Genomic DNA, 26,486 nt, shown 5'->3' with positions numbered 1-26,486 from the left:
TCAAGGACTTTTGCGGAATTACTTACGTTTGTACGTTTGCTATTAAAATATAAATCTTGAAATGTGTCAAGCTTCTCAAAATCCTCTTGAAAAAACACGGAATCATTTTAAGTTTTACTTAGGGGGGGAAAAAAACACCTTTCAATTCTTAAAAGTGCTTTACGGTCAACAGAAGAAACCCTCTATACAAAATTACCAAATCAAAGCAGTTACACGGAATAACTTTGTGACTTATTATTTTTATTTAACGAATCCTATTCAAGAATCACACTCACTGTCCAATCACAGGCTTTGTCAGCTCAAAGGGCACGTGTTGCGAGGCAGAGCCAACTGTGACAGCCAATAACGTGACTCTTCGTTGATGTGACGCAAAACGCCGCTGACCAATCGCAGCCTGCGATCCAGTCCCGCAACAAGCTCCCGCCAATTCTGAGCGGGGTCCTCGAGGGAGTCTGACCGGGGAAGAGACGGGAACGACGGGACCGGGATTACACACGAAAAAAACACAATTTACAACTCTAAAACTAATAGAAAGCCAGCGAATTCGCCGTTGACACGTTAATGTGTTACTTGGGAAAGACGTGGAGTCGATGACTAGCCTTAAGGAGCTGTGTACGGAGTCCAAAAAAGCGCTCCCCGTTTCCGTTTAACGTTTCCAGCGCGAGGACGGATGGTGGTCGTGATGCTCGCGGCCGAAGAGCCTTTGGCCTCTACACCACGAAGAGGTCTGGTGTTTAATGTGAAATAAAACTGCTATATATTGGGAATAATATAACGTTAGTAAATAAAGCCAGAGAGCTCCTATAGGTGTCTAACAACAGAAATGAGTGGAAAAACACCCTATTTTACAGGATATTACTTCTGAAATGGTTTTAATTTGGTTTAGTGTTTCTGAGGGACGATAAAATGTAACTTAAATGGCTTTTTAAAGCAGCATTTGGGGTTGTCGAAAGTTTTGGGGTCATAATTAGCATGTTAGCAGGTGAGCTCAGATTTGTTATTGACAATCTTGTTTTCTACTCTCACAAAATGTGACTTTCATTACGTGTAATGTGTATTTTTTCTGTTTTCGTGCGGGTTAATCGAAATAAGCCCCGTTTATATTGTTGTGAGCTCAGTCTAGGCCTTTGTTCTTCAGACTTGTGCTAATGGATGAACTTAATGTCTCCGTAGACACCGGTTCAGTAGCCAAACTCAGTCGCCACAGGCCTACAAACCATCCTTCACTGAAAGGCGGGAGATCAGAACTAAACATTATACGTGTAGCTGGCCTCCATTATTTCTTTGGAAGTTTGTGCGCGCTCTGCGTTTTATGTTGTGACTTTTTGACATTTAAATAGTTTAATGTTACTACTTGACCTCGAAAATCAAATCTTTGGGTTCGATGTGGCTGTCAACTAATAGTTAGCATGCAGAGATATCACTTACCTTTGTTTTGACGAGACGTACATTGACAACGAGTATTGTTTTGCGTTAACAATATATCAAAAGTTAATCTCAGATTAATGCCATTTGAATTTTTTTTTATTGCCTGCATATGTATTTCTGATAAAGGATTTGACCTTTACAAACTCTTTATGTTTCAGGCATGGATTGTGTGGGCAAAGCTAATGCCAGCAAGAAGCTTGTTCAAGGTAAACAACTTAAGTGTTAATATTTGTAGTCAATGTAAAACCATCCCCACCCAGAAACATATGATATTGGTATATGCTTAGTTATACTATGAGGACCCAGTTTATTACATAAGCTCCCAAAAAAGAAACTGTTTAATAGGGTGGGAAATGATTTTAAGCAAACTTTTTAATAAGCCGTCAATGACCATTTCTGCTGATTATAAGAATAAAAACACAAAACCATTTCCAAATGTTTTACAACGTTATTCTTATAGTGTCACTGTCTTTGGGCTCTTAACTTTTTAAAACACTTAAAGACTGAAGACTTTTCAAATGTTTTTTTTTTTTTTTTTTTAGAAAGTGTGTTCTCATGTTGATTTTACTGTACTGTTGGATGATGGTGATTAAAAAGGTAGATTAAATGTTCCAAGTTATCCATAATGTATGAGAAGAATACATTATAAAAATATGAAGTCTTTCTTTAGTTATATATCTTTATTCAAAAACGCAAATGTTTGTCTGATTGTAAGACTGACAATCCACTCTTTGTTTCTGATTGGCTGGAATACACTACATGACTTTTGACCAGATTTTTGCCCCAGTCTGGAAACCGAGTTGACAGATTTCACAGAAATTTATTTATTTTTATTTTTTTTTGGGTGGGTGTGTGTCCGAAATGATACACTCTGTGCACTCCAGTTTAGTGTATGAGTTACATAAGGTAATTTTGTCATCCATCAAGTCTAATAGCTCCTCTCCTTCAGCTATGCAATTGAACCTGCAGCCATTAAGTGCATAAAGTCTTTTACATTTGTATCTATAATTAAATATATACTTTATTCAGGTATTTAAAGTGCTCTTTTATTTTCAGTGTGAACCCATTAATTGCACTATACTAAAAAAAGAAAATGGCATAATATAGTGTTCAAATGCTAATTGGGACACACTTTGAGATTCCATCCAGAATGAATGTGTGATTAATATAATTTTATTTTGACTTTTACTTCCAACAATTTTGATAATTGAGGTAAAACAGTTACTTTGCCGCATTCCATTCCACGTAACTTTCTTTTCTTCGCTGCAGTGTGCTTTCATTCCTTTCTAAAGAAAGATTTAGTTCACCCAAAAATTTAAATTATTACATCAGTGGTTCAACTGTAATTTTATGAAGCTACGAGAATACTATTTGTGCACAAAGAAAACAAAAATAACGACTTTATTCAACAATTCTTCTCTTCTGTGTCCGGCTTCGACACGTTCATGAGAGTACCACGATGCATGTGTGTGAACTAAAACTTTAATGTTCAAATCATTTGAAATAATTGCAGTCTACTATTGCTAAACTGCGAGATATGCTTGATACACAGATCCCCAGATGTTCAGAGTATAAAGTCCAGCAAATGTATGAAGCCTAACATTTTATAATCTTTTCAGATTAATTTATAGTGTTGCCTCCCTACAGCACGTCTACCTTTCAAAAGGCTCAACCCAGAACCCAAGGAATGCAATGAGCCCAAAAGAACCAAAGGTCCGGTTGCCCCCAAGTCTTCTGAACCCAGTGCGTCAGATGGAGAAAATGATATGGACAACTCCTCCACCCCAATGCATCACGGCCCGGCTCTGGTAAATGGCCGCGGACCACTTGATTGCTTCATGAGCAGGCAGAAGCGTTCCCCGGTCCGCTCTGGCCCTGAAGCCACAATCGACCTCACTGAAGACTCAAATGATGCTGTCAAACAGCAGCCTGCACCTCCAGTTGCCACCACCTGCCCCCTTAGCGAAGAAACAACAAAGAATGCAGAACATGCCACAAAATCTACAGAACCAACCGTGCCACTGACAAATAAAGAGACGGAGAAAGACGAAGACACACTTCCACTGCTGGACATGACTCAGGATTCTGACACTGAGGAAGAGGAGCAGCAGGAGACTGAAGTCAGTCACGGGAATGAGTCTGTGCTGTCGACCAGCTCGACCAGCTCCCTCTCAGCGGTAGAGAGCTCACCAGAGCCCAGCAAGAGCGCTCCCGCCACCCCTGCCTCTGTGAGTAGACATGAATTGATGCTTTATCGTTTTATCTCTTCTTTTGCTTAAAAGTTCAACCTATTGATCAGTCTCTCTTCTTTCTACAGACGTCACAGATTGATGTAGCTAGTAAAATGAAAAGAAGATCCCTTAAGGTAAAATCACATATTTAGCAACCAGCATTTTTAATGTAATGTTAATCAGTCTATGGGAGTCAGGTTTTGGTTACATGAGCCCAAAGCTGAAATTGTAGTAGCTGGTGTGGGTAAGTTCTCCTCCAAAAGTCCCAAACCAAGTTTTATCACAATGTGAATGTTTGCACTTTGTTAAGGGTTCAAGAAGGATTGATTGTTTCCTTTTAAAGTCTTGTCACTGTGGAATTCTGCACTCCATTTGAATAGCTCTTTGTCTTATTGTCCGTTAGAGTGTCCAAGAGCAGGAAGAGAAACGGCGACAAAAGGAAGAGAAAGAACGCCAGAAAGAGGAGGCCAAAGCTACCAAGGAGAGGAAGAAAGAGGAGGCCCGCAAACTAAAGGAAGAGAAGGAGAGGGAGAAGAAAGAAAAGAAGGAGAAAGACGAAAAAGAGCGGCGGGAGAAAAAAGAGAGGGAGGAGAAAGAAAAGGCAGAGAAACTAAGAGCTAAAGAAGAGCAGCGGCAAATGAAAATTGAGTGAGTGTCTCAGTACAGTATCACAATAGTAGTTGTACTGGTGTTTTTCTTCATTTCACGAAGGATATGAGTATTAAAATCTGGTGTAAATCCTATCTAGAGCAAAACTGGAAGAGAAAAGGAAGAAAGAGGAGGAAAAACGGTTGAAGGAAAAGAAAGAAGTGAGTGGTTTTATTAGCCTTTTTCCTGAGAGCTTCAAGTTCTGATTTGCAAACTGTTCAGGTCCTCATTACATTTGTGCTTCTGTTTAGCGAATCAAAGCTGAGAAGGCTGAGATTACACGGTTTCTACAGAAGTCCAAGACCCAGTTGGCACCAAAGGTAAGAGTCACATAATTCAGTGTGGAGTAAAGACCAGGGACCTGTTTCATAAAGCAAGTTTACCAAATAAACCAGGTTTATTTCAGTTAGTCTGAATTATTGTCAGTTGATTTGGTTCAAAATTAGTCAGAATAACCTTGGCTTGTTTGGTAAACTTGTTTTGTGAAACAGCCCCCTGGTGTGTCAAACTTTACTAAAACATTTACAGATGACATCATTTGAGAATGAGGCCTTGTTGGACAAATAGATAAGATAAAGATAATCTAAATGCTAGAAATCTTTCCCAATGTGATGGCTGTCATGCTTTAAACTGTTATCTTCTCCAAACATGTTTTGTGAATATTGTGTTGTGTTTCAGACTCTGGCGTCTGCCTGTGGGAAATTTGCTCCTTTTGAGATTAAAGCGAACATGTCTCTAGCTCCACTGACTCGAGTACAATGTGAAGACGCTGTTCTAGAGGAACTGGACCATTTTCTTGCCCAACCTGACAGCACTCTTAATGGACTGAAAGACTGGACTAGGCACAAACCTCGCAGTTCAGGTCCAACCAGGCCCAGTCACAGTGCAATAAGGTAAAGCCACATTGAACCTGCTGCTGAGATACTGTGCGGAACACCAGCTGCTGTTTATATGAAGAGTGAAAGGCTTATTCTTTGTTCGTTTTGTTTGTTCTCTGTTATTAGAGATTGTGTGGTCATAACTGACAGCCAAAAGGCAGATGGTGTCCCAGACCGTCACCGTTATGGCCGCATGAAACTCCTGCAGTTCCATGACAACTATCGTCCAGCTTACTGGGGGACCTGGTGCAAAAAGAGCACTCGCATCTCTCCACGCTGCCCACTTAGACAGGACAAGGTAAAACAGAGCCACCTTAAACTTTACTGTTGTTGTGGCAACAGCATTGTGCTTGTGATTACTGTCTAAATACACTTGTGTTGTTCCTGTGCTTCTTGAAAGAGGTCATTTTTCAAAAATGTCAAGGAAAATTAGATTTCTTATCAAATAATCCATGGATACAATCTGTGGCTTCATGTTTACTTAGGAAAAGTTTGGATAAGATCTGAACAGGACAATGGCTTGGCTGTTATTCAGCATTCAAAGAAGTTCATTGGTCACTGTCAAGGGCCCGAGAGTCGACTTACTGACTGCTTCCTCTGATTTCAAACAATTCAGAAATACACCCAATAATGCCCCAACTCCCTCTGATTCTACTGCAGCTCTGTATTTGAATCAGTGAGAGGACCTATTAAGATTATTTTGTATGTTCATAATAAGTAACACATGGTTTCCACCACGTAAAAATCAGTTTGAGCAAAAAAATGTGTCATATACATAAAACTTTGCCAGAATGGAAAACAGAGTTGAAAATTTTGCAGAAATCAACAAAAGGATCATTTATAGCTATTGATAAGCTTGTTTGTCATAAAATTATAGAAGTTATTTATAGCTATAGAAGTTTTTTTCCACTGTATCTTATGAAATGCTCGTGTTGTCAGCACATTAGTTGTGTAAATAACAATTGACTATTTAAAAATGTGAGGTAAAATTATTAAATAATTGAGGGGAAAATAGTAATTATGGCAAAAAAAATGACCATGTCATGACTATCTATTTTAGCTTTCATGTTGTTTTGTCGTTTTATCTCGTAATTTCAACTTTAAATCATCATTCCTTTCTCAATTTATCTCATTGTGACAAACGGTAACTATATTATTGCCCTACTCTTTATATAAAGTTGGATATATAACTAGGGATGCTCCGATCAATCGCCCGGAGATCGGTATCGGCCGATGATCACATTTTATGACTCAATCGGTACTCATACATTTGGCCGATCTCACGAACCGATCGCAATTTGATGACATGTATACGATGCGTGGGGACATATGCTGCAAGTCATCGCCGGTGTAGAAATGCTATGGCATCTCGAGGAACAATGAAAAATGTTTTGGGGAAAAAAATCATTTTTTAGCAGTGAGCTGATAGAGCTGCCTTAGAGCTGATCAACCTTAGAGCTGATCAACCTTAGAGCTGATCTGCGCATCACTGCACGTCTGCGGAGAGCAGGCTTTCCGGCTCCATGGGCACCGGAGCTGATCGCGGCCGCTCTATGAACATTTAAAAAAATAAAAAAATATCATCTTTGGCCGTATTAGCCTACTCAATAGCATTAACAGAGGCTTTACTCCTTTTAAACTTTATCTGGAATGTCACCGTTTCTGTCACGATGATCAGACGAACACACACACAAATGAAATCGTCTGCCTAATGAAAAAATGTATAATAATAAAAAAATAGTAGTTAATGCATCATTTATGATTTATTTTATCCACCCGCAAATAATCAGAATGCATTTTTTTATTACCCGACCCGCAGATTATCTGTAGCACCCATGGATAACAGTGATCAAACTACTCCGTTTTGTTCTTTCAGTAGTTTAAATGTTTCAATTTTTTTTTTTCCTCTTCAGTCTTATATTGGACAGCATTAAACCTTATGAGTTACATCAGACTTCTCCATATTTGAGTTTAAATATTTCTATTTATTTTGTCCTCTTTCTAAGATTGGATAATCAAAACATTCTCATCTTGAGCAGAAAAGAAAGATAAACTTCAAAGTTTAAATTCCAACCTAGCTATCTAACAGCAACTCTATATATATATATATATATATATATATATATATATATATATATATATATATATATATATATATATATATATACCTACCTGTATATAGTATATGTAAAATGAATAGTTGCCAAACACTAAATTCTAAATGAAATATAGATGAACCATTTAAAGCTATAAAAGTTATTGATTTCCTCTTTTTTTTTTTTTCTTTTGTTCTTGGATTAATAGACATGACAGCAGCTGGTTATTAGCTTATTTGCCTGCTATTGCTTTAAAAGCTGCTCCTGCTGAACGTGACACGGATCTGACATGCATCTTATTTTGTCACAAATCTCTTTACCTTTTCTGACCCACTTCTGATCTTAAAGTCTCTACTAATGAGCGGACGAGTTGAATCGGGTGTTTTAGATGAGGGAGACAGTGCTGGGGTGCCTCAGGGACAGTTTTTAAAACCATTTCAGAGACATGTTCTTAAATGTGACGCATATAAAACATTGCATGCACACGGTTTTAATGGAGCTTTAATCTCCTTTTTGGTAACTTCATGCCTTAACTGAAGGCATAACTACGACATTGCATGCACAGTTTCTTTCGCTGTTTGATATGAAATGATACAGGCTACAGCTCGCTTGACTCGCACAAAAAGTGACAGAGGCAGCAGTTGGGGTGGCCAACCGTAACCCTGCCCTTGCGTTAATTGCGTTAAGTATTTTCACGTCTAGGTGGAAAAAATTGCAATTTGCACTACTGTCTGTTCAAAATAAATTAAAAGAAACTGAACAACTTTTTTTTTTCCTGTTGTACTGAAATCGTATCGAACTGTGACCCCGAACCGTACGTACCAAACCGTAACATCTGTGTACCGTGCCACCCCTACTGTATAAGGAATAATGTTTGATAATTTGTATAACATTATTACAAATGTTATATAAAGCTTGAAGCATCAGTATCGGCCGATCACCATTACAAGAAATCGGTACTCCGTATCAGCTGCAAAAATCCTGATCGGAGCATCCCTGTATATAACTTATGTATATCCATGTATATGTAGTATACTCGTGTTGGGAGAGAGCAATCACAGCTGGTTGATTGCATGATAGTTGCAAAATGTAAATTAAATTACCCGGCCCTATCCTGCTAAATGCAACTATAAGGCATGAAGAGAGTAGGATTCTAAACATTAACATTGTGGTTTTCTCTGAAGCTGCTTTGAAATTTATAATTATGACTTTATTATTTCCCAAAGCTTCCATAGTAACCTGAAATTTTTGTCTTATCAGGAGTTCCTGGATTATGAGGTGGACAGTGATGAAGAGTGGGAGGAAGAGGAGCCAGGAGAATCTCTGTCACACAGTGAGGGGGTGAGTGATATGACTTCACTATTTCTGTAGTGACAAATTAGCCACTGTTGTCTGTATGTTTGAATATGGTGTTGACTTCAACCTGGCTTTTCCTTCCAGGATGATGACGATGAAGGAGGAGATGATGACGATGACGATGATGGGTTCTTTGTGCCCCACGGTTATCTGTCTGATGGGGAAGGTGCACTTGAGGAAGACGAGGTATTTTAAACGTCCTCCTTCTTCAGTCGCCCCATTCAGTCACATCGTGATGCTAACGGGCTGCTCTTGCAGGAGAGTGGAGATCCGGAGAAGCAGAAGGTGCGTCAGAGGTTGAAGGCTCGTGAATGGGAGAATGAGCTGATGTCTAAAGGGAAGGTGAAGGTGTTGGAGGGAGTGGTGCGTGGCTGCCTGTGGGATGGGGAAGAGCCTGCGCTGGACCTCCTGCAACCGTACGCTATCTGCATGCTTGAGCCTTTACCCAGAGATGAGCCCTGCACCCCTGAACAGGACCTCTCACGCAAACAGAGGAACGAGAAACGTGAGTACAGCATATGCTTGGTAGATTATAGATGCATTTAGAAGATAAAATTTTCTCATTTGTATGTAGTCTGTTACTTTATGAAATGCTTTTATTAAAATGAGCCTCTACATGCAGTGCTCAAGTGTAAGATCATGCAAGGATGGCATTTGCATTACGATGAAGCATGCACACTATATTATAGGCCGTTTTCAGCCTATTCACACCATGAGTGGTGCAACAAAGCTGTGTGAATCACCAGTGAAAATTCACACCCAAAACATGAATATTTTCATTATCCACTTAGTTTGCATACCTGAACAAAGTAGCACTGCAAAACCTCTCACGTTTTGTTGTGATGTTAATGCGTTTTTCACTTCTCTTCAGTGCTGTCACAGCTGCTGCCCTTGCTGCATGGGAATGTGAACAGCAGTAAGGTCATAATCAATGAGTTCCTGGAGTTCTATCGCCAGCAAACTTCCTCACCCACAGAAAGCCCTACGAGTTTTACTGACAATGTCCCACCCAGGTAACCCAGCCTCACAATTTCATGCTGAAAGTTAGCATCAACCTGGTTCCCTTGACAAAAAGCCTGGTTCCATTTGTTAACTATATTTCATGCATTAACTAACATTAGTCCCTTTCAGACATACAGTTTTAACCGGTAAATTACCGCTAAGGGATCATGTGTGAACAGGACCTTTTCAAAAATACCGGCAATTTTCCAGTATTAGAAGTTGTAACATTACTGGTAATGTGCTCTGTGTGAACGCAGAATGAGATTACCGGTATAAGCACGCTGGCGTAAAGCATCTACTCTGGGCCTATCATAACATTCTGACGTAGATGACGCATTTACGCTGCGCTGTGTAGTTCGGTTTGAAGTCGTCTAATACAGTGTCTAAAAGGTCAATTCCACTTAAATCACAGAATTTACCGGTATTTTGAAACTGATCTGTGAATGGTGCTTTACTGGTAAAAAAAGATGGAACTTCACTGCCTGTGTGGACAGCGCATTTTTGTATTTATTTTTAAAATCATTCCGATCATTTTACGACAATTTACTGATATTACTGTGTGAAAGGGGCTCTTAAATAACAATGAGCAATACATTTGTTGCAGTATTTATTCATCTTTATCATTACTTAAAAAAACACAACTATTGTTAGTCTATGTTAGCTCAGGTTCATTGAATAACATTAATAATTACAACTTTTGATTTTAATAATGTATTAGTAAGTGTTGGAATCGACATTGACTAAGATTAATAAATGCTTTGGATATATTTTTAATTATTGATTTAACTGTTGTTAACACATGGAACCGTATTGTAAAGGCCGGGACACCACGCCGACTTCAAAGAACTAGCAGCGACAAAAGCCGACGGTGTTGTCGCCTTGCGCCAGCAGCATCTGGACAAAAAGCTGTGCTTGAACACAGTCGACTTCAAACTAACACATGCGTTCTGTGCCTGCATGAGAGGAATTAGAAGTCTATATCAGCTGCTATCAATAATATATATTCGTTAGGGCTGCACGACAAATTGAAATGAAATCGCAATAAAGCAAAAGCTGCAATTGTCCTGTGTATCTTTCAGTAAAGCACGGTTCTGTGATCAGTAGTAAATCTCCATCTAAAGGCCAGAGGGTGCTCTCGCACAGAAATTCCACATACACCACGTTGAACAAATCCTTCATGGAAATACCGATCGCTGCAGCTGAGTAAACAGAAGATTTAACTGCTTTCATTGATTCAACGTGACTAATAAACACAGGACTAAGACAGGGCTCTACGCTTACTTTTCTTTTTAGGAGTGTTTCTTTTTAGGAATTTAGGAACACGGTCAAAAATTTAGGAGCACCTTTAAATCAATAATCAAAAATTCTATTAAAAAATGAACCTTCCCTTTACGAGGTGATACTTGATTCCTTAAAGTGATTTACAGGGAATTTAGTTTTTACCTTTGTAATGGCATTTTTCTAACTTTTTTAAAAGTATGTCATCTTTTGTCAAATTAAAAAAATATATATTTATAAGCTTTTTATGATTAATAATTAAAACAACAGAATAAAAACAAGTAGAATAAGATTCCAATCAAATGAAATCTGTATTTAAGAAAAAATATTGTACAACAGAGGTGGCACAGAAGAACACACAAGTGGCTTGTCGATGAATTTTCAGATGTTTAATGAGGCTCAGAGGTTGCATAAGTGCAATTAAATCCATAAATTCATGTTGAGGTTCAAAATATACAATTTTGAATGTAGAAATATTAAATGATTTAAATAACAGAAAAGATACTTAAATTAAACAAACTGCCAGTAGGTGGCGGTATGTCACTGATTTTATCACTGAATCATTCATTTAAATGATTCGTTCGAACGGCTGATTCATTCAGGAATGAAATACGTGACTGTCTTTATGAATGGGTAATTGAATCATTGACTCGCTAGCTTCATTTAAAAACGCAGTTCATTCATAAACGAAACACTGCTGTGTTTGAATGGAGATGCGCTGCGGCTTGGCTGGGACTTTGTTTGAAACTATTTTTGTTGATGAAATAGAGCAAAATAAGGCAATAGTGTTGTAGTCAGACAATATAAGTCACTTAATATTAACTTGTTTAATGAACTTGTATTAAATCAATATCACATTTGCAAACTCCCTTAATACGCAGTAGTTTTCAATCGCAAATGCGACTGAAATGGTCGCGCTGTAGAGCTCTGGACTAAGACAATATGATTTATGAGTTCTTATTATAATTTTTATTTAAATATACAATAATGCAAAGCTTATCGACATAGCCTTTATCATTAGAATATTATGAAATGTGTTGCGCGTCTTTATTCTGTGTAAGAAGCCGCATCATCTCACAGAAGGATTTATTTCAAACACTCGACTGACGTTATGAAGTGAGTTTGGAGTAAAAACGTGTTTTTAAATGTGGCATTTTCATGTGCTTTCAGATGGAGCAGCATTTACTACACATAGTTCACTGAGATGCTACGCAAACAGCTGTCATTATCGCAGAACGACATCTTGGATTTTATTATTGTGCGATTAAATCGTCTGCGATATTGCGTAGCTTGTCAGTGAGCTACGGCTCTGTGTAGTAAATGATGCTCCACCTGAACATCAAGCACATGATGGAGATTTACTACTGATTACAGCACCAGCTTTACTGACAAACATGCGCATGACAATCGCATTCGATTACTCGTGCAGCCCTAATATTTGTTATTCAAAAGGAGAAACTGAGACAAGGATATACGCTTATACAAAATGTAAACAAAGCAGCTCTTGATTACCATTTTGAATATCAGTTATATTGATAACTAACTTCATTTTAAGCAGTTTGTGTTATGAAAATATTCACATATTGGAGTGCTTGGGAAAGATCACATAACATTAAAACTTCTGTCTGTACCACCTTCATTTACTTAATTTTCTAGAGTTCTCACTCACCCTGTCGGCCCCGACGCTGATTCAACATGTTGAATCTGGCAAACTGCTGCCGACATGAGCCCAACGGAAGCCGACGTGTGGAACACACCAAACTAACCAGCTAATTGATACACTATCCCAACAGATGCTCGCCGACCGTTGGCTTGGTGTGTCCCGGGCTTAAAGTTTTAGATTTTTCAATTGGCTTTTGGATTATTGTAGAAAATAAATGCTGTGACCAACTAAAATTCATCATTCTTACAAATTGTATCCATCTTCAAAAATTTGCATACTTTTTATAAATTTTGAAGCATAAATACAGAAATAAAAAAGCTAGTTCGGATATAAATGAACTACACAGCTGCATGACTTAAAAAGATTAGTTCACTCCTGAATTAAAGTTTCCGGATAATTTACTCACCCCCATGTCATCCAAGATGTTCATGTCTTTTTCTTTCTTCATTGGAAAAGAAATCAAGGTTTTTGAGGAAAACATTCCAGGATTTTCCTCCATATAGCTAGTGGACTTAGAGGGGGATCAGTGGGTTGAAGGTCCAAATTGCAGTTTCAATGCAGCTACACACGATCCCAGCCAAGGAATAAGAGTTCAATCTAGTGAAACGGTCATTTTCTAAAAAAAATATATATATATATATTACTTTTTAACGATAAATGTTCATCTATTTGGACCTTCAACCCGTTGGTCACCACTAATTATCAGGAAATTTTTATTCTGGAAGTGAACTAATCCTTTAAGCTTCTTATTCTTTGTCTTTATTTAAAATCTACAATTTGGAAAGTTTGAGTAGTTTGCAAGAGCATGATTGTAAACAATGAGGCTGTAAAAGTGGACTAGTGAGTTGATGAGTTTTCCTGTTTTGTGTGAAGACGGTTAATGTGCCCGATAACATCAGCAGTCCCCTTTAGTCACTTGTTAGCAACCGCCTGTTGAGAGGCATATACAAGCTAAGAAAAATAACAAGTGGATATTACTGATGCATTTTATGTCAGAATAAAAGTGAAAATATCTGGGTTTCAGCAACCCACCATTGATATATTCCTTTGGAAATATGTGGCAATTTTGGTGTTTATTTATGTTTAAATCGAGTCATTTGCCTAATGCCTGGAAAACATGTTGTCATTGGCTTCCAGTTGTTTTTTTTGGCAGCATGTCAGACTATTACGAAGCAACACAAAACACATTTCTAAGCATATTGTCTTGGTTTGCCAAAAGGATCCACATCAGGCGTATCATAAAGGAGCACGCCGTGTATGAAAAGCACTCCACTTACAGACGATGCTGCTGGTACGTGCATCCGGAAGTTCTGGCCCGTCATTCTCAGGAGGCTTTGCCTGTTCCCTGCCAGTGGACCTACCTCACCTCCGGCGCTCAGGTCACCCGCGACGAGCACGCCGGCTCACAGGGAAACTCGCCCACCATGTCCAGCTCCTCCACACCCTCCAACAAGAGGAAAAGTGCCAGCAGCCACTCCATCACGAAGTACATGAAGAAATGTTGCGACTCCGAACAGGTGCAGTGTTGAAGACTCGTTTTTTTGCTTACTGTTTACTTGTCTTCTGCTAACTTTGCTGTTTGTTACACAACAAATTCAGACTGAGGCCATGGAGACCGATGGCTTCCAAGCAGACACTGAAGATGATGAAGACGATGATTGCATCATCGTTGGGGAACAATCTGGTTGGTATATGTTGCTAATAAAGCTTGACAACAAACACAAATCTGCCAGAATAAACTTGATAAAGGTGTTTTTCCTCTTAGGATCTTCTGAACAGGATGCCAACACATCCTTGCCACAAACCGAGAAAAACACAGAGCCCATGGACACGAATGCATCCGAAACTGCTGCTCTTGCCCTACCCTGCCTCACCCCAGCCACCGCCTGAGATCTGACCCCTTCCTGTTGGGTTTGCATGCACGTGAACCAGATGCTCAAAATCTGATCTACAGTTCGAAGGATCACACCGTATTAAAGGTCCCAAGAATGAATAATTTGTCTCCTCTTTAAGTGGAGATATGTTAGAGGGTGTACAGTTCTTCTTCATGGGTGAGCTCCCACTTTTTGAAAGCTCTGCTGGTACATTCATCAGCTCTTGACACCAATCAGGAGGTTGATGCTCTATGCTGGGCTCAGTGCTTGGCACCTAGTTTTAATTATTATTATTTTTTTTTCAATTCAGAATACTTGAACTGGTGTATGTCTCAAAAATAATGACAATTGAAATATATTGCACTTTTATATTCCATTTCTGTTTCTTTCTTTCTTCCACCCCCACCAGAAGTCTTTTCATTGTTTTCTTTTCCAAGACGCTTTGTATAAAAACAGCATTGCATTGCCCAGGCTGCCATACGCGATGTAAATACTATTTTTGTTTTTTGAAAAATGGTGTAGAAACTGAAATAGTAGGTGGCCGTCCAATATGGGGGAAAAAAAGCAGCATTGGTGTTTCTTTTGGCGGAGTGTTTTCTTAATTGTCTCGAATAAACTGCGCCGTAGTTTGCAGTTGTAATGGGTTTCCTACAAAGCTTGTTTAAATAAAGCATTATTTAAAAAATGAACAACTTTTAATATGCTGTTAACGAACGTTTTCCTTCCAAGTGGTCACATGACATTTGGTTTCTCTCACACATCTCATCTGACAATGCATTTTATTTCATACAGAACATGTTATACTGGACAAAATAGAGTGTAAAATACAAGCACTGATACTTTTTAAAAGATGATTTAATAAAGAAACAAGCACGTGACAATGGTCTTCTGCAACTGAATCAGTCTAATAATCAAATCGGGTTAATTTTTAAATTGACTCTGCAAGGTTTCTAGTGTTAGCCACTTTACAAAAACAGTCTACTGTGCTCCATGGTATTACAAACTTGTATTTGTTATATTATCGTAATTATAAACACTGGTTTGTAGCGGGGGTTTTTTATTTATTGCACTGTATTAAAGTTATTTACCTACAGCGGCTAATGCAGCGGAAGTCTCACACATTCACACTAAATGGTTTTTGCATTTAAAAATAAGGTGACACCATCACGTAGCCTTTCAAGGTATATTTAATTTATTAGCATTTGTTAGTGGGTGCGAACACAGACTAGAAAGACTCAAACTTATCTAGTGTCTGGGCTGTTTCTCTCCAGAAGTTATCTGTATTATTTTTAACGCGAGTGCGTGTGTGGCCATTTGTAAATATGTGAGGCTTCCGGTGTCAATCACATCCAGTTATTTTACCTGTACAAAAAGCGCTGTTATGCTGCTTAATATTCTGAACTAATGTTTATATTTAAATATTAACCATAAACGCACTGATTTGTAGCGCAAATAGTTTTCCTGTTTACTGCACTGTATTCTAGTTTACACACAGAAGCTAATGAAGTGGAAGTCTCGCACATTCACAGAAAACGTTCCATGTTATGGGTTTCTTTTCAACTATGAAACAATAGGCCGGGTCAGTGTTAATTAATTAGTGCAAAAAATGTATAATTTATGCTGCGTGTTTTATACAAGTTAACATGGTGACAAGTGAAACGAGTGGACATTTATCTGTATTAGGAGGTAGATTATTGTTGGAGACCAGAGCTGTTTGTCTAATTTAATTTGCGTTGTAACATTCATGCGTAGTTTCATTTGTTAAGCAGGAAACAAAACATTAATACAATAAAAGACAGAACTTGGTAGAGCTCATGTTAGATCAGTGCTTTTTTGCCACAATGAGATTCATGGTACATCAACATTTCTCTTTCAGCGGTAGCTAAAAAGTGCTTTAAATTACAACAGATCCTCTCGCAGACCATTTCCAATCGAACTGAGCATCTTCCCTCATCATATCATGGTCATGTTACCTCAAGCAACAATGCATTATAATAGGACAGATTGTTTGGAAATTGGCCCATAAGGTGCTAACGCTCATCATAACATCACTGACAGGAAAAACTCCTGCGTTTAGCACCATATAAATCCACCTAGCACATGCTGTGGACACAATCAAAGCATCGGGCCAATCCTGTGAAACCGTGTGGGATTGTGGTGGTGGACAATGGGCGAGAAACTCGTGGGAGAGCGCAGGCGGGGACAGCAGTGACTGGAGACTAAATGTTCAGCTCAGGGTCTTGATGTTCTCTAACAGTGCGGCTTTAAGCAGAACAGCAGTCTTTCCTCCGGCAGCAGCGATGTCTGCCTGCACTGCGGCGTCCCATGCAAAGGTCAGCAGAGCTGCTGGGGCCTGGAAGAAATGTTCGATTCAAGTATTGATAATTTTGTATTGAATTAAACATTGTGGACTGTTTTGTTTGAACTTGACTTACCAGGTTGTACTCATTCAGAGCAAATTCCTCATCATCCTTTAGTTTTTGTCCTCCAGGTGCCATCAGCTCAAAGGGTTGCCAGCCATTCTCCAGAGAATCACGCACAAACTGGTACAACGCTGCCACCTTCTCCCACGCCAGGAAAGTGCCTGCAGAGCATTTCAAATTGAGGTTATGCTGAAGAACAAGCTAGCCAAAAGACAACAGACATCTGGGGCAAAGCATTCTGGAGAGTTTAAATGCATCAATGTGCAACTCACACATTTGACCAAAAATGTTATTTGAGACCATGGGGTGTCATTCAAACTTTTTAATGCCAAGGGCCTCAGTGAATGACCCCTTTCCTAAAATCTCTCTCTCTATAAATATATATGTGTGTGTTATTAAAATACAATATAACGATAAAAAATTAGTAAAATATAAATTTAGAATGAATATATTATTGCTGTATATATATATATATATATATATATATTATATATATATATATATATATATATATATATACACACAGTGCCCTCCAAAAGTATTGTAACAGTAAAGACAAAATTGCTCTGTTGGCTGTGGAGTCAAGACATTTACAAATATGATTAAAAGATGAATATGAGACAAAACTACAGAATGTCACATTTTATTATTGGGTGATTCAACACATAGATGTTTTACCAGCTAAGAAGTTCAGCACTTTTAGAGTTTCCTCCCTCTATCTGATGTGAGCATAAGTATTGGAGCAGTTGCCTCACAAAGGTGCATGTAAAGTTTTGACTTCAACTGTATGTATGTATATATATATATATATATATATTAGGGGTGTAACGGTACACAAATATGACGGTTCGGTATATACCTCGGTTTTAACGTCACGGTTCGGTAAGATTTCGGTACAGCAGGGGGAAAAACTAAACTTATTTATTTTTTACATACAGTGGTTTACTGAACAAGTTGCTCTTTCTTTAAATACATACAGTTACAGTTAAATTAGTGATAAAAATCTACCTCAGCTTATGCTTAATACTATAGGGAGCCCTTTAACATTCTAAGGTAACAATTAGGCCTAACAACTTAACCCAAACTTAAGTTTAATTACTATTTATTTTTAAATAGATGATCAACACTCAACTTTAAAAAAAAAAAAATTGTATAATGCAAGCATGTAAATTGCACATAATGCAGTTTTTAAATTATATATAAATAATACAATTTCTAGGCTATTTGTTCAAATATATTCAATTACACACTGGCTGTCATAGCATGTTTCATAACAGATTAATTTAAACATACATTAAATAATTAAGATTAACAGGTTTATATAATGAGTATATGGTGTAATATTTCGCGAAATGCTCCTCTCTAGACTTCATTTCTCTAGTGAACTAACAAGCTGTGGACACTGATGACCTGCTGAGGTAAATGAAATGTTGCGAGACATTTTATTTCCACACCGTTTTGTTGATGTGTTTCCGCGGTTGAAACACTGATTGAGCAATTACACGAGGCATGAGATGTTCAGTCATGTTTATTCGCGTTAAAACTAGTAGTACAGAGGAAGGAATGATCGCGTTCACTCGCGCTGCGCTCTGGTCTGCGGCGCATCACGGCTCAGACACGGGAGCCAGAGCTGATCGCGGCCGCTCGAGTCAATGCTTGTGTTGGGTTTATACCAGCACGTTTCTGAACCGTCCCAGAAGCGGCTCTCCAAGGCGTTTATACAGCAATCTGTCATGCCACATCAAAGACTGTCAAAACGCCATTTATTATTTGAATTTCCTGAAGAAAAAAATAATAATAATACTGTATTCGTTCAGTACGAATACGTGTAGCGTTACATTATATATATTATTACATATCTTCATAGTGTATATTACTTTTTACACCTTTTTTTTGCCGTTTACTACTATATTACAATAAATTACAAAACAAAATATTAAATATATTTTTCATTTTTAAAGATATTATAAAGTTGTGTTAAATATTTAGGGAAAATATTTGGTTTGACAACAGAATAAAATAGATTCATGTTTTAAATCAGTTTTACCATTTGACTTTTTATTACATTTAATTTTTGCACACTATTTTTCCCTTTTCTGTTTACTACTGTTTAGAAAGACGGACTACTACTAGACAGTGTTGGGGGTAACGCATTACAAGTAACGTGAGTTACGTAATCAGATTACTTTTTTCCAAGTAACTAGTAAAGTAACGCATTACTTTTTAATTTACAAGAAAATTTCTGAGTTACTTTTTCAAAAAAGTAACGCCAGTTACTTTGTTTTCCCATTTATTGGCTGACAAGTACCCTGTTCCCATGTTGAGAGAAATCGGAAGTACAGAGGCGTTGTATGAGCTGTGAACATGATGTTACTGTAGTTCTACACTAAATGTATTAATTCATCTCATATCGAAAAAAAAAAAACAGATTTAGTATTCCTCAAAACGAATTAAAACAGTGAAATGCAAACTCAGAATATGACTCAAACCTGCAATAATCAAATATGTTAAATAACACAAATGTATCTAATCCCATTTTATTAACCAATGTCTTTGCTGTTAACCTTTGATGTTCCAGTTCAACCATACTAATAAGTAAATATGACTTTAGATAAACTAAAAATTGTGCTTCATTGTTTTGTTTTTTATTGCTGAAGAGTGTTGAACCTTCTTCTACTGCCTTCTACTGTACAGACATTAATTTACTTTTCCTTCAGCCTGAGGTTTATTCATTACACTTTTTGGTGTGAAAGGGTTTTTACATTTGCTATAAATAGAACTCCTTATATTAAACACAAACAATCAAGCCCTGCTCATATTTAAAAAGTAATGCGAAAATAGTGCAAAAGTAACGTAACGCATTACTTTCCATAAGTATCGTAATTAGTTACTTTTTTAGGGAGTAACGCATTATTGTAATGCATTACTTTTAAAAGTAACTTTCCCCAACACTGCTACTAGATGGACGAACATAACTCTCATAGGAGGAATAGATAACCAATAAAAATAATACAAAACTACCGACCCTGGAGTATATTTCCATCCAGCAACCGCACTCTCAGAAGCGCATAGTTGTACTTTCTTCTCTCCCTCTGCTCATCTTTCTCACGCATGGCTTTCGTTCGCAGCATTGCATTTCTCTCCACGACTTCACTCCTGCAATGAAGGAAGATCATAAAAACACGGTAAGACTTTATAAGGCTTAGTAAGGTAAGAGACACGGTAAGGCTTAGACAGCACAACTGCTACTATTGTTGATTCTTTACTTCATTTGCTGTTCTCTTTTCAGTTCCTCCGCGGTCAGATTGTAGAAGTCTGGAGGAAGCTCGAAGCGTGTTGCGTGCTGTGAGGCTCTGAAAACCTGCGGCTGACGGTCCAGCTTCGCTCTGACCGGCTCGCCCTTCTGCAGCTGCTCCAAATGAGCCTTCATCTGCTCCAGAGCCTCTGACTCCTGCGCTGGCAACACCAAGAACTCCTCAGTCCTGTCTGAGAGACGTTATTCATTGATGGGAGGACTTGGTGTCAAAGATATTACAACCTTTACATTTAAATATAATGCTATTCATATATTACCTTCGCCGTCCACCGGCAATGTGGTGCCTTCAAATCCCAACGCCTGAAGATACTCCAGAGAGCCTTCAATCCCACTGACCTTCTCCTTTACGAGTAAAACAACAAAATATGAGTGAATTTGCTTTTTTCTCTCAATCCTGACAGTGAAAATGCTCATACCTGAAACACTTTGTTGCTAAGTTTGATCTTCCTGTATTTTTCCTCAGTGGGATTCTTACAGATGTTTTCGATGTACCTGTGTCCACACATTGAGTTTCAGTTGAACATTATACAAACACATTGAGATACTATTGTGCAAAGTTTGAATAAAAATAGTCCTCACTTGCAAATGATGTCAATGGCAGCCTTTACTTTCTCTTTGTCTTTATTAAAGGTGTGAATCATCATAATGGAGGCCTCTATGGCATCCTCTGAGAACCTCTGTGAAGAAAGAAGAATGTTCAGTAACTTCTAAATGGAATCTCTTCAAGATTTTGTCTGTAATAAGCTCACCATTAGAATGGCTTCCTTTATGTGCATCTCTTTTTCAGTCTTTGTTAAGGTTTTTCCTGTGAGAGGACAGATGAAGAAAACTCCCGACACTGAGAAACAAGATGGATCCTTTTCTGGAACACAGGCCCCCTTGAAAAGGTACAAATAAATACGGTCAGTAAAAGAGTAATGCTGCTGATGAAATGAGCCTGCACTGGATCTGAAATCTTAAAGGGACAGGCCACTCAAAAAGGAAAATTCTGTCTTAATTTGTTTATAGTTCATTCCAATCCCGTATTACTTTCAGTTCCCTATGGGACACAAAGAGAACCATTCTGAAGGATGCAATGGCCTCCAAAAAGGCTCTTTTTAGGGCTGTAACAATTCACTCAATTCGCGATGCGATACGATTCACGATGTTCATGTTTTTTTTTTAACAAAATGAGATTTAAGATAAATTATAAATAAAAAAGGTGTCCTATTATTGCTGGGACAAAATCCTGCACACTTCTTTGATAAATTGAAATGTGTCAAATAACAAAACTAAATAGAAATTTTAAAACAAACCCCAAATCAAATAACACAAATAAAAGAAATCTCTTCATATAAACAAACTAAGGCTTTTTCCATTTAAAATTAGAGGCAACCACTGCAATTTCATCATGATGCATCCAAACAAAGATGCTGCATACATGTTTTTAATCTAAATTAGATAGAAATTTGAAGCAAAGACAGAATGGTCTGACTGAAACTATACATAAAACAAATCTACACGAAACAAAAACAGTAGATGAGCTGAATGAGACGCAAATTCCCTCTCCACCACCAGGTGGCGCTTATGGAACAGCCGCAATACAGCATTTCTTTGGTTACTGCTGTAAAAAAGCAGCACTGCGCTTATGAACACTACTTTATTATGCATTTTACAAAGGCAAGATGAAAAAAAAAAAAAGAAATTGCATCTAAACTTCTAAAGACTGTCAGTTCCCCTCAGAGATACATTTATATAAACTCCCACCCCCAATTGTATCGCGATTTGTTTAGCATCTCAGCCGATTTGAATCATCACATTAGTGTATCGATTTTCAACCGGTCCATGGTGCATTGTTACATCCCTAGCTCTTATACACATATTGAAGGTAAATGGAGACTGACGCTGTCAAAATGTAGATTTTCACTAAATAAATTAAATTTCTGCCTATTCCTCACAAAAAGTAATTATATGTTTCCTATGATATGAGTCGTTTTGCAGCTTTACAGCTCCAGTCTCATTCACTTTTATTATTTAATATTTAAATTTAATCAGAATTTAAATTATAATATTTTAATATATTGTTTTATAAAAAATAATATATATATATATATTTTAATTGACTTCTATATTGCACAGATGAGAGGTAATCAAATAGGTGGAAACAATGAAAATGTAAATTTATTTTAATATAAATAAAACTAATTTTTAAATAACCCAATATTTTACTCCAGTCCCCTCTGACTTTCATTATATATATTTTTACATTTTCCTCTAATTTTTGATTAAAATGTTTTAAAATGTAATATTATTTGATAAAAAATATTTAGAAATGCCTTTCATATTATTTTTAAATTCATTTTTTTTCATGGTGAATATTCTCCTTCATTTTTTTATTATAATATATTAGTATATCATTGAATTAACTGTTTATTCTATATATATATATATATATATATATATATATATATATATATATATATATATATATATATATCTTTTAGTTGTAAGATATAATCTCAGAATTGCGAGAAAAAAACCCTTTTTTATTCTTTTATTCCATGACTTCCATACACTGCTACTTTAAAACTGACCACCAGAAAAAAACTTAATCTCTGTTTGCAAACACTGAAAATGGTCTACAAGTAGCTTAAAAAAGGTTTACATATGCCTTACACATATACCCACACTTGCTGTCTTGGCCACTTGAGAGCGTGTGCGTGTGACAGGAAGTAAGTGCGCAAGACTGTCCCAGGTCTTAAAACCGCACGCTAAATCCACACCATCTCTAATGCCGCTCCGGAGCGCTATGCCAGGCTTAGTGTATCCCATCATGCATCATGTTTTGGAATAATTCGTGAGACTATTTGCCAAGATCTCGTTAAAGAATCTTGGAAACCTTTCCAATGTAAGTTAAATATTAATATAATAATAAGATATTACATATAATTTGGTAGTAAAACATGACATTGGTGCAAAGATGAGTTGTGGTGATATTTATTTTGTAAATATTTGCAACTGATTTTTATCACTTAATTAAAAGCATCACAAAGTACATCGTGTCATGTTATAGAGGGACTACTGAACAGACATTTAGAAGTTGATTTTAAAATCCAAAGAAAGTATTTAAAATAAAAATAAACTATGTAAACACTTGCATTTTTACAACACTACAAGTGTGTCCCAAGTTCAACACACACTTGTGGTCTTCATCCTCACTTGAACACTTGGGCCAAATACAGGAAATAAGTCATATAAGTAGTCAAGTGGTCAAGTGCAAAGACCGCAAGTGTGAATATTTGGACAAGGCATCTACATAAGGGTGGTCCACCCTCATGCTGGCTGCCATGTTTAGATCACATGACCAAATACCAGTCACATAATCTAACTCCTCTATTTTTAGACACTTTCAGTCAACATATCAGCAAAAACATTTGGTTTTGCGTGATTCTGAATCAGAATAAAGTCAAATCGGCCAGCAAAATGCAAACAAAAACTACATGTGTCCGACTTGCCTCGACATCAGTGTTCTTCAGACTGGCCGCTGTGGCAGCCGCCTCTGCTTCAAGTTCTCGTTTCACTGAAACACAACGACAAATTGTGACTAAAATTCTCTAATATTTTCTGATTTCTTAACACAAACAAATCTAATAATCTACCCTGATTCCTTATGGCATCATGGGACGTTTGCACCTTGGGCCGGGGCTGTTGCTCGATCCTGGCGAGGGCCGCGGCCCCTGCTCTCTGAGCGCCATCGGTGGGCTTTTTTCTGGGCGCTCCGTGAGGAGCCTGTGGGGCTTGAGGTTTAGAGCTGCAGGAGAAACCAGATATGTGACCCTGGACCACAAAACCAGTCATAAGTAGCACAGGTATATTTGTAGCAATAGCCAACAATACATTGCATGGGTCAAAATGATCAATTTTTCTTTTAAGCCAAAAATCATTAGAATATTAAGTATAAGTTATTTCCTATCATAACTATATTAAAACTTGATTTTTGATTATAATATGTGTTGCTAAGAACTTCATTTGAACAACTTTAAAGGTGATTTTCTCAATATTTAGATTTTCTTGCACCCTCAGATTCTCAAATAGTTGTATCTCAAACCATACATCAACGGAAAGCTTATTTATTCATTTATGTATAAATGTCAAAAATGACTGGTTTTGTGGTCCAGGGTCACATATCACCCTCATATCTGTGCTTGTAACCAATAACAGCAAGCAGCAGTGTTTAAATCACTCCCACGTGACTAACTCGAGACCTTTACTAAGCCTCTCAGTAATTATAGAGATAAGGTTAAACTCACAAGTCGGATACTATTATTAACAGGAAAAAGCATTTAGCACATACTATACATGTTTCCGTACAGATATGATTATGTCAGAAATGTAGTCAGACAGGTATAGATGCACTTTGTTCAGATTTCTGTGCATTACAATAGATTTGAGGTGTAAAATAATAGCTAACTTGGAGTTTTAACAGTTTCAAAGGCGAGAAAGTTTATATCATATAAACTCATAATGTGTAATTGAGTTTAATGTGAAGTGTATCTGATGTTTTAACTGTTACCTGCCCTCCTCTGTAAGTTTCTTTCCTGGCCCTGCTGTCTTGAACTTCACATCCTTCTTGATGTCCTCGAAAAACTTCTTCATCCTTAGCGATTCACTGTGTGCGAAAAATGGCTTTCAAAAAAGAAAAACAAGTTGTTGTGAATTATTTATAACTGTCAGACACACCACCACCACCCAAGCGATGTGTTTACAACATCCTCAACCGGAAATATGGTCATAAAGCGACCTGGACGCAAACATGAGGTTTTAGCGACATCACGCGGAGGGGAGGGACACATCCTTTCTGTGATGATTATAATTATTATTACAGTTTTTCTCAGTCGCTTTGGTGCATTTCTCAGATCAGAAATGACATTTTCAAAATTACTTGTTCAACCTCCACATCATCTAGTCACTTGTGCACATCATAAAAGCAGTTTCTCATTCTTTTCAACAAATTGCGATTCATGCAACTGATTATGTCCATTTCTCTGTGGTTTCCTTCATTTTTAGTTGCTAATATCTTGTTGCTCAAAATGCATTATATAGTTCTCTGTGGAATAGTCTTTCCCCTCAAAACATCTAGTCATTAGTTCATCGTATAAGTCATTAAATGCAAAATGGTTGATCTAATTGTCATAAACTGTCAAGCATATTTTCTACACATCTCTATTAGACTTTTTGTAAATTTGCCATGAATTGTACAAGTGAATCTTGACTTTCACTAATAAAGAGAATATAGATCAACCAAGTATGAACCAATTCTCTGAAATAGCTCAAAGGTGCATTTCATTGGAAAGCATATATAGACAGAGGACAACACAAAACTTACAAATTCTGACGATGGATGAACATCCAGAAAACGATCAGGGTCAACAGACGAGAGGAAGAAGAGGAGCAAGGATGCATGGAGAGGCGAAACAGAGGAAGAGGAAGAAGAGGCCAAGGACAGAGGTGTATATCAGATGAAATAATGTTGTCAATTATGGCCTTACAATGGCTGAAGGGTGCAGATAAAAATTGGGAGAACGACTATATCCTCAATAATTCAAACATTTCGAAACAGTCTCTTGCATGTTTATGTGGTTTATGAGGACACAAATTTGTATAATGACATGGGTATGACAGAGGTGTTACAATATGAAGGTGGTTTATGAGGACACTGCCTATGTCCCCGTAATTCAAAAGGCTTAAAAACATACTAAATGGTGTTTTTTTGAAAATCTAAAAATGCACAAAGTCTCCTGTGAGGGCTAAGTTTAGGTGTAGGGTTGGTGTAGGGCAATAGCACACACAGTTTGTTCAGTATAAAAACCATTACGCCTATGGAGAGTCCCCATAAACCACAAAAACCAACATGTGTGTGTGTGTGTGTGTGTGTGTGTGTGTGTGTGTGTGTGTGTGTGTGTGAGTGAGTGTGAGTATGAGTGTGTGCGAGTGTGAGTGTGTGTGAGTGTGTGTGTGTGTGTGTGTGTGTGTGTGTGTGTGTGTGTGTGTGTGTGTGTGTGTGTGTGTGAGTGTATGTGTGTGTGTGTGTGTGTTACATTAAGACCAGTTTTGGAGTGCATTTTATCTGCCTCAAAATGTGAAATGTCATTATACAGTCAGTGAAACAAACCTTTTATAAGAAATAAATACACATGCTTAATATTTACTGTTTTATTTAAAAATCTTAAGAGTATAGAGTATAAGCCAAATATTTATTCCTCAAAACTACTAAAATAATCATGCGGGAATTAATTAATGTAAATTATTTTGAG

The 26,486-nt window shown here is 37.4% G+C and overlaps 2 protein-coding genes across 2 annotated transcripts; one reads left to right on the top strand and one right to left on the bottom strand.

Annotated features, from left to right (window-relative positions):
- The first annotated feature begins 406 nt into the window (after positions 1 to 406).
- Positions 407 to 15,333, top strand: LOC306867789 (chromatin assembly factor 1 subunit A-like). Its single transcript, XM_079413665.1, has 16 exons — positions 407 to 725; positions 1,587 to 1,634; positions 3,076 to 3,656; positions 3,746 to 3,793; positions 4,063 to 4,307; positions 4,408 to 4,468; positions 4,559 to 4,627; positions 4,986 to 5,200; positions 5,312 to 5,483; positions 8,542 to 8,622; positions 8,722 to 8,823; positions 8,896 to 9,142; positions 9,509 to 9,650; positions 13,800 to 14,097; positions 14,180 to 14,264; positions 14,346 to 15,333. The coding sequence occupies exons 1-16, from the start codon at positions 671 to 673 to the stop codon at positions 14,468 to 14,470; spliced, it is 2,574 nt and encodes an 857-aa protein (XP_079269791.1). The 5' UTR covers positions 407 to 670; the 3' UTR covers positions 14,471 to 15,333.
- Positions 15,218 to 24,959, bottom strand: LOC306867790 (UBX domain-containing protein 6-like). Its single transcript, XM_079413666.1, has 11 exons — positions 24,746 to 24,959; positions 23,832 to 23,983; positions 23,688 to 23,752; positions 20,943 to 21,071; positions 20,773 to 20,870; positions 20,610 to 20,685; positions 20,451 to 20,535; positions 20,144 to 20,363; positions 19,903 to 20,033; positions 16,890 to 17,038; positions 15,218 to 16,807 (listed from the first exon to the last, which is right to left on the bottom strand). The coding sequence occupies exons 1-11, from the start codon at positions 24,826 to 24,828 to the stop codon at positions 16,682 to 16,684; spliced, it is 1,314 nt and encodes a 437-aa protein (XP_079269792.1). The 5' UTR covers positions 24,829 to 24,959; the 3' UTR covers positions 15,218 to 16,681.
- Positions 24,960 to 26,486: the final 1,527 nt, after the last annotated feature.

The sequence above is a fragment of the Barbus barbus genome, assembly GCF_936440315.1.
Source record: "Barbus barbus genome assembly, chromosome: 49".
Taxonomy (NCBI): Eukaryota; Metazoa; Chordata; class Actinopteri; order Cypriniformes; family Cyprinidae; genus Barbus; species Barbus barbus.
The sequence above is the reverse complement of the archived record's forward strand: the minus strand, read 5'-3'. Positions and strand labels throughout refer to the sequence as shown.